Source organism: Vicugna pacos, chromosome 3 (assembly GCF_048564905.1).
Source record: "Vicugna pacos chromosome 3, VicPac4, whole genome shotgun sequence".
In the NCBI taxonomy this organism is placed as follows: Eukaryota; Metazoa; Chordata; class Mammalia; order Artiodactyla; family Camelidae; genus Vicugna; species Vicugna pacos.
This window is the reverse complement of record NC_132989.1, coordinates 29,844,774-29,853,833: the sequence shown is the minus strand read 5'-3', so window position 1 is coordinate 29,853,833 and position 9,060 is coordinate 29,844,774. Positions and strand designations below refer to the sequence as shown.

Sequence of the window (9,060 nt, the reverse complement as noted above, 5' to 3'; positions counted from 1 at the left end):
CACTACCCCAACTTCTCATTTCCAATTGCACGGAAAACCTTTTTCTTTCCCGTAACTTCCAGTCTGAAGCGAGTCTGTGGGAAGCAGCATATGTGTGGGTCTTGTTTTTGTATCATCCAGCCTCTCTCTGTCTTTGATTGCAGCACTTAGTTCCTTTACATTTAAAGGAATTATTGATAGGTACATACTTATTTCTCCTTTGCTCATTGTTTAGGGGTTATTTTTATATTTCTTTTTTATTCCTTTCTTCTTCTTTTGCTCTCTTCTCTTGTGATTTGGTGACCTTCCTTTTGAATTCCTTTCTCTTTTGTGTGTGTATCTATTATAGATTTTTGGCTTGAGCTCGGTCATAAGGGGGCTGGCTGCAGAGCCTTGGGGGGGTTCCAGGGCTAGTGCTGGCCCACTGGTAAGTAGAGCCAGGTTCTGGAGTGAGTAGTGGCAGGGTTAGGGGTCCTGGATCTAGAGTTAGCCTGCTGGTAGGTAGGGCAGGTTCCTGACATGGCTGGCCGCAAGGTCTTGGGTGTCCCAAAGCTGGTGTTAGCCTGCTGGTGAGTAAGGCTTAATCCCAGCGGTGGCTGGCATAGGGCTTCAAGGTGTCTCAGCTAGTTTAAACCTGCCTATGGGCAGGGCCGGGGCCCACGGAGTCCCAGGGCTAGTGCTGGCCCAGCTGCCCTGGGACCTGACCGTGCCCACCAGTGGGCAGACACCAGCTCTGAGACCCTCTGGCCCTGTAGCCAGAGACCCTGGGACTCAGCCCTGCCCACTAATAGGCTGACACCAGTGCCAGGACCACTGCAGTGTCGCAACCTACCACGTTAGAACCTAGCCTACCCACCAACAGCCAGCATCAGGCTTGGGAGCCCTACAACCTCCCCAGAGCCCTACAACCAGAGCCCTCAGCTCTGCCCAGTAGTGGATGGACATGAGCTCCAGGAGTATGGAATTAACAGATACACACTACCACATATAAAATAGATAAACAACAGGTACCTACTATATAGCACAGGGAACAATATTCAGTATCTTTTAATACCCTATAATGGAAAAGAAACTGAAAAAATATATCTGTATATAGATATATATAACTGAATCACTTTGCTGTACACCTGAAACTATCACAACATTGTAAGTCAACTATACTTCAATTAACAAACAAACACCTATTCCACTTTTATTCACTTCTAATTTTACACGGGGTGGCTGGGTATCCGGCTTCTCTTATAGCTTGAGGTGCAAATGATATTTAAGTGGAAGAGGTTGAGGGAACTCGGGAAAACCTTCTTTAGAACCTTCTTTATAATGCTGGCATATAACTTTTTTTTTGCCATTTTTCTTTCCTTTTCTTTCTGATGAGAGGATCTGTTAAGTAGAGCGGCAGCGGACAACTGGACTGTGAAGGGACACTGAGGATAAAAATCAAATGCTAAGCATAGCAGAACAGAAAGATAGGAACCTTAATACTTGCTGGTATTGCGAAGTTTCCAAAAGAGCCCTGGAATGCTTCCTTAACAGGGCTTAACTTGAGAGAAAAATGAGGCTGTTTAAACCTGTTTTATGTAATACATAGGCTAATTCTAACCTACACAGATGAAAAATAACATATTTCTTTAAATGAAGTTAAAGGCTACTTTGATTTTCTCAGTGGCTTACTCAAGCAGATTTTCTCAGTGATAAACTAAGTCCTCTGAATGGTCTGAATCTATCACTTCAGATCTGAACTATAAAATTTAATGTTGAAAGATAGGAGTCATTTCCCATGCAGCCTCCCTCTCAGTTCAGTTCCATCAAGCTATGCTACTGTGATCCCCACAGAAACTGGTATACACTCTGCTCATAAGCCCAACTGTTAGCTCCAAGTTCTAACCCTACTTACATAAGTCTCACCCTCCTACATAATTCGAAGGGTAGGACAATCAATTAGGCAGCCATGATTGTTAAAATCCCAAGCCACCTTATGCAGAAGAGTAAATTTCACCACTTGTGAATCATGGAGCTTGTCTTAATTATGGTAAATAATCTTAGCTGCAGTTACCTAAATCCTGAAATCTCGGTGGCTTAACACAAATTCTAATGTAGGTCAGGAATAATAACTGCCCCATTCAATCAGAAACTCAAGCTTTTTCCACCAAACAGCTCACTGTCCTCTGCTGGAGCCTTTCTGCATTTTGCCAGTAGACAAAGGAAAAGAGAAAGCATGGGGGATGGATAGCATAGGAGATTTTTCTGGTGCTTGAAATGGCGTACATCAGTTCCTCGCACATGCCCTCACATTGCTGAAGGGATGCAGGGAAATGCCGTTTAGCTACATGCTAAGGAAAAGAGTATGTTTATCTGTTGCTGTGTGTAACAAGTTATCCCCAGATTTAGTGCTTACAGCAATTATGGATTATGTCTTAATTTCTGTCCAGTAGGAATTTGGGAGATTAGTGAGGTGGTTCTGCCTTGGAGTCTCCCATGACGTTGCAGTCATTTGAAGGCTTGACTGTACTGGAGGATCTACTTGAGGGTGGTTTGTTCATAGCTGACATGTTATTGCTGGCTGCTGGCAGGAGGCCTCAGTTCGTCCCAACATAGGACTTCCCACCGGGCTGCTTGAGTGTCCTCGGCCATAGCCACAAGCACTGTGTGACCTAGCGTCAGAAATCATACCGTCACTTCTGCCATTCTGTTGGTTGCACAGACTAGCTCTGATTCAATGAGAGATTACACAAGGGTGAAGGTTCCAGAGGTGGGGGTGTCCCTGGGCTATCTTGGAGACTGGCTACCCTATGAGGTTTGGTGAATATCTGACATACATCTGTTGAAGGCTGGTTTGATTTATAGTAAGAAATATATATTTGATCTTCATCCCCCTTTCTAGCACAGAGCTCTTAAAACCCATGTAATTATCGTAAGTGATAAGGGGGATAAAGGTCTTTTGTTAACAAGGTGACTTTTGTACCACCCTTAGGTAACCTAAGGAGGGGAGAATCAATCCAATGATGAGAACTTTTAGCACCCCACCCCCCACCCGGCCATGACCTCGGGGAGGGGAAAAGGGCTAGAGGTGGAATCCATTATCGGTGGCTAATGATTTGATCAATCATGCCTAAGTAATGAAGCCTCCATAAAAACCCAAAAGGCTGTTTTTCAGAGATTCCGGGTCAGTGAATATGTGGAGATTTGGGGAGAGTGGTGCACCCAAAGCAAGCATGGAAGCTCCTTGCCCTTTCCCCATATCTTGCCCTATGCATCTCTTCCATCTAGCTGTTTGAGTTATATCCTTTTATAATAAATTAGTGATCTAGTAAGTAAAACATTTATCTGAGTCTGTGAGGCTCTCTAGCAAATTAATTAAGTTAACGAGGGGAGTCTTGGGAACCTGTGATTTCCAGCCAGTCATTCAGCAGCACAGGCAGCAACCCAAGCTTGTGAATGTCCTCTGAAGTTGGAGGGATCGGGGGATGGGAGTCTTGTAGGACTTAACCCTTAACCTGTGGAATTTGATGCCATCTCTGGGTAGTGTCAGAATTGAGCTTAACTTCTAGCTGTTATCTGGAGAATTACCTGGTGCTTTGTGGGAAACTCACTCCCCTGCACACAAGGGAAATTGAGTCTCAGAACCATTTTAGACAGAAAGATCCCGACACAACCAGAAAGACAACTTAGCAGTTGTCTACCTGTATGATTAGCACTAGTTTGAGGAAATCAGTGGGTAAGTTAATATGCCCGAATATGCAGGCTCAACCCTGTTATACATAGTACATACGCTTCTGTCATTATTACATTCTTTACAGTGGCACAGATTCCTCCAAAACTCCTCCCCAGACCTTCCCCCATTAAAAAAGAAGTCATAAAAATACACAAAGCCATAAAGTATTAGGGGAAAAAACAATTTTTTATAAATCCTCCCACAGGAGGGGGGAAAAGCTTTTTAAATTTTGAATTAAAAAACTGATATATTAACTATACAAATATCTTAAACACCATGAACAAAGTAAAAAAAATGACAGAAAAAATTACTTGTAAGACATATACAACCAATTTCCCTAATGCACCCCTGCAAAATTTTTTTAAATCACTAACAAAGTTTAAAATTTAGAAAAACAACTTGCAATAAAATGTGTCAATCTACTAAAGTGGTCTTAAAGATTAAAAATGGAAAGAACCCAAAAGCACAGAGAGGATGAGAGAAGAGAAAAAGCAGACAAGAAGTATTAAATCAGTTTTAGAAGCTGGAAAGTGCCTACATGAAGGAAAGCAAAGCCAAACTATTTGCCCTGCATAACCTTAGAAAGGCTGGGGTGCATGACAAGACCAAAAAAAACTGGTGGTCAGTCTTCATAAGGAGAACTCAGACCCTGAGATTACCCCTCCTAACTGAACGTAGCCGGAGTCATGCACAACTTAAAAATAGTTTTGCTACCATTGTTAATAGCTTCACATGGTCATCAAAGATTCTGTGACAAATCTATTTTCATCCCTTCCAAATTACTCCAACAGACCAGGGGAAACATGTCAGCTGGACAAAAAGCATTGTTTCTAGACCCAAAAGTTAACTTTTCTGTATCAATCACATCACCTACTCCTTTGTTCTTAGAAAATAAGAGGACTGGATTAGAAAATCTCCTGGATTAATATTTTTACCCTAAAAGAGTATTTTAAAGCTAAAGCTAAACTTACGAAATCTGTAAATTTGTCTTTAAAGGCCAGTCACACCAATATAGCCATGTACATATGTTGAGTCCTCCTTGGGGAGAAAACCAAAAACCTCCCAAATTATGAGCTCCACCTTCATACATTCCAACAAATGTATTTTTAAAAATAAATCAAATACAGAATTCAGACCATGCAACAATGTCTTTTATTATATATAGGTTTTTTTTTTTTTAATTTCTGCAATCTCTCCATAGACAGGCACAAATAAGTGAACTGTTGAGCATATTGGAATTTGCGAACCTGATCACTGCCTAGAAAAGAGAAAATTATCCCTAAGCATGCTTAACCAGGAGGCCAGTTCATCTGACGACCTCCAAGAACATGGAGATGAACATGATAGACAGACTGTCCCCCATCTGAACCTTCATTCACCACCATTCGATAACCCTTCTTCAGGCCCAGATCAGCAGCACATTTCTTGCCAACAATCATTAGATGTCCAAGAAGCTGGGGGAAAAAAAAGTTTCTTAAACACAGGCAATTTACAACTTCTTGCCATCATATAACAAACTATTAAGTTGAAATATTAAATTAAAAAACTGCCAAAATGAAACAGGCTTTGGGTAAATATCTGGAAATATATAAAACAACTATTTTAATCCTAGTGTAATATAATCTACAATTAAAAACCCAGTAAGATTAGGTATTTATTAATTACTAATTTCAATAAACAAATGAGAGGTTTAACTCTGCTCAATTAAAACAATTTTTAAATCCTATTCCAAGTGGTATTTAAGTCTTCCTAATAAAATAAGACACCCTGCTTTCTTGTTATGGGGCAGTGTATCAGTCAGGATAGATGTGTTCATGCTGTGGTAGCAAACCACCCCCAAATCTGGTTTACAACAAAAACATTTCTTGTGTTCACAGCATGTTCTTCACAAGTTGACGAGGCTCTATATTCCACATCTTTTTCACTTTGAAACCTAGGTTGATGGAATAGTCTCTGTACGATCTCAGTGGCAGAGGGTAGAGAGCACATGGCAAAGCAGGTGCTAGCTCTTAAAAGTTTCTATTCAAAAGTCATTTCACTTCTGCCTGTACTCATGACCAGAAGGCCAGCAGTATAACACACTCCTAAACAGAATAGTGAGTATATACGAACAATTATACAATCTACCACAAAGAGCGTTAGCAAAAATTGTAATTGAGGCCTGTACCTCCTGGCAAAAATCAACTTTTTTTCCTTTAACAGCATTAATAGAAGAGCCAATGGACCCTCTTCTGTATGATATACTTCTTACTTGAGGTAAAAAATGAGTCTCACCAACTAATCCTTGCTTAAAACTCTTATTTAAGATCTTGTGGTGAGGATGTTAAACAACTTACCGTAATGATAATTTTGTAATATACACATGCATCGAGTCATTATGCTGTATACCTAAACCTAATATAATGTTATATGTCAACTATAGTTCACTAAAAATATCGCATTATTTATACATTGCTTTGAAGCACTAATGATTTTGGTTTTCCTCAGTAATGCCCTTAGGAAAATGAAAATGTGACATCACTTTAGGGTCAAAACTTAGTCTCCCAGTTAAAAAAGCAAGAAAATAAATGGTAATAAATGTACTTACGCTTTCATCATCATCTTCTGCTACAGAAATCTGAGCTATATGTTTCTTGGGTATCACCAGAAAATGTGTTGGTGCTTGAGGGGAAATGTCATGGAAAGCAAGACACTAGGGAAAAGGAGGGGGAAAAAAATCAAGCACTTTATATGTAATCTTACAGGCTAAATTTATCATTCTTTCACACTAACCCCATGGGAAACAGTGTAATAAATGCTAGGAAATCAGAATGTGGTCCTCTAGTCCTTTTCATGGAACTTACAGTCTAATGGGAAGATTTGCTTTATACGAATAAAAGTAAAATTAACCAAAGATCCTACATGTTACAAAGGAAAAATAAAGTGTGCAGTAAATGATTATCAAAGAAAAACCTGATGAGACTGGGTGGTCAAAGACTCTGAGGTAGTTACATTTCAACCAAACTCAAAAAGATGAGTAGAATTATCATGCTAATCCTTGTCTACCTTGCCAGTCTGATCTCACACAGCTCTTCCTGCTCAAGTCACATGTCTGTCTCTACCCTCAGGGCTTTTCAACTGCTTCTCCCTCTGCTGCAATGAACTGCTCTCCCCCGACCCCACCTTCGGTCTAACTTAAAACTACTATTCATTCCTCAGTTGCCAGTGTATATATCATTTCTAAAGGAAATCTTTTGATTCGAGTCCCCACCTTCCCTAGGGCAGGAGCCCTGGCTGTGCAATTTCCTGGGTATTTTCCTTTATGGCAGTGATCAATTTAATTACAAATTTGCCTGATATTGGACTAACACCGATTTTCCCCCAGTTTACTCCGCTATTTAAGAAATACACCTGTTCTCTTTTGTAGAAATGAAGAGCTAAGTAACATTTAGATTACATACCGCTTGAATGGTTTTCAATCTCTTGTTCTCTAGTGAAGGTGGAAGCTGCTTAATAGAACCTATCTATCCCCGCTCAACTGTCTCAGGAGTAATTCTGCTTGGCACTCTGTGCAAAATGCTGTATCACAGATTGCTTCATGCTGTTAATACAGTTGGGACTTAGGTGGTTCAAAAGTCAATGTTTAAACGATCACTGATTAAAAGCAACTGAAAATATTTTTAAAGAAATAAGCATTTTCTAAAGCAAAAGAACTGCCCTGACAAAGATTTAAATTCACTTAAAGGAATTACTATTTTGAATCTAAGAATGCTACTAGTAGCATAAAATGTTTCCTTATAGTCTATATTTCATAAAGCTAATTTATTAAGTTTACAAAACATCTAATGCAGCTAGCCTTCGTATCCAGCTTTATCTGAGATCCAAACCCAAAAATATAACCGCCCACTAAATATTTTATACAAGATGTCTCAAAGTCAGATAAACTCGGCCTTTCAGAAACAGAGTTTCACCTACAGTGAAGTCAACAGAAACTACATTCTTAATCCCTTGGCATAATAAAATTGCATCCTGTAAAATATAAAAGCAACGATTTTTCCCGGGAGGGACCAAAGGAAAGCAAATCCCAGAAGCAGGCCCACTCTCATCTCAGTCCGCGCGGCCCGAGGTGGCGTTTGGAGGGTGGCGTTGGGGAGCCCGCCCTGGTGGAGGTGTTCCGCCCGCCCAGCGCGTCTGCGCCCCGCGCCGTCCCCAGGCCGTGCGCCCCTGGCTCTCTAGCGCAATGCGGCGCGGAGAGGCGCCGGGGAGCGCCGGGCAGGCCGGCTGTGCGCGGGAGATCGCGGAGATTGGGCCCGAGTCAGGGCGCGATCGGGTTTCTCCCTGTCAGGCAGAGCGCTGGCGAGATTGTGCGATTCCTGACACGGGCGAGGTCCGGGGCAGCTGGGGAGGCGGCGGGCGCCCACGCCGAGGACCCGGCGCGCCCAACCACGAGCCCAGACCCCGCAATGCGGGCCCGGGAGCGCCCGGCGGCCTGGCCCGCGCCCGGGGCTGATAACGCGTAACCGGAGCGCCGGCACGCGCCGGCAGGCCTCCTCGGAGCGGCCCCGGCCCTGCCCGCTGGCTGGGGGCCGGCGGCAGAGACCGCGCGAGGCGACCGGTTGCCTTCCCTCCTCTGCGGCGCCCCCCGACCCTTCCTTTCCCTTCCTTCCGCGGGAAACCCACGCGTCCACGGGCGGCTGCCCCGCCTCAGCCCACGAGGGAGGCGGCGCCCTGTGCCCACCTGGTCATCCTCAAAAATGATTTTGGCTGGGATTTCCTTGCGAATGATCTTCCCGAAGATCGTGTCGCCACCAGGCCGGGCGGCCTGAGCCTTGGCGATCTCATCTGCCATCGCGGCCTCTCTCCCGTGCGGCCAGCCCCGAGGAGAAGCTCGGCAGGAGGGAGGAGCCGGGGGAGCGGGCAGAGGGCGGGAGCGCGCGGCCAAGCCTGCGCGGGGACCGCCGCTCGCGCGCCCCAGCTGCCCTTGCGCGTGCGCACTAGCGACGTGCGCTGATGTGCGGCAGTGGTGCGGCTGGGCGCTGGACCTCTGCGGGAACCACCCGGCGTGACCCAGCTGAATGGAGGCTCTAGATCCGAGGCCCTTGGGAGCCGCACCGAGGTCGTTTTTCGTTCTTCCGTTCTTGTCTCTCGTGGCGTGGAGTTACTGCCATACGCTTTTCTCTTACCTTATGCACGCTTGTAGGAAACGTGGAACTGTAACTGAAAAGATTTGATAATCCAGGCAGTGCTGGCCATTTTTGCTGCCAGAGACACCATGATAACTTCATTTCTCGGCTACTTAGGTCTTGGTTGCAACAACTAAGCCCTCCCCCATCAACCTTTCTTCTCCCTCTAGCAGTGGTTCTCAATCTTGACAGCACGTTAAAATCACT

The 9,060-nt window shown here is 43.9% G+C and overlaps 1 protein-coding gene across 1 annotated transcript; it reads right to left on the bottom strand.

The window, feature by feature from the left end:
* Positions 1 to 4,820: 4,820 nt before the first annotated feature.
* Positions 4,821 to 8,621, bottom strand: HINT1 (histidine triad nucleotide binding protein 1). The gene is made up of 3 exons (XM_031673102.2): positions 8,409 to 8,621; positions 6,279 to 6,383; positions 4,821 to 5,145 (listed from the first exon to the last, which is right to left on the bottom strand). Exons 1-3 carry the CDS (start codon positions 8,517 to 8,519, stop codon positions 4,981 to 4,983), a joined length of 381 nt encoding a protein of 126 aa, XP_031528962.1. The 5' UTR covers positions 8,520 to 8,621; the 3' UTR covers positions 4,821 to 4,980.
* Positions 8,622 to 9,060: the final 439 nt, after the last annotated feature.

Coding starts and splice junctions, on each gene's coding strand:
- HINT1 (XM_031673102.2), bottom strand. CDS start 8,519: ATGGCAGATGAGATCGCCAAGGCTCAGGCCGCCCGGCCTGGTGGCGAC. Junction 6,384..8,408: donor TCATTTTTGAGGATGACCAG/GTGGGCACAGGG, acceptor CCTTTTCCCTAG/TGTCTTGCTTTCCATGACAT. Junction 5,146..6,278: donor CAGAAGATGATGATGAAAGC/GTAAGTACATTT, acceptor TTTTTCCCCCAG/CTTCTTGGACATCTAATGAT.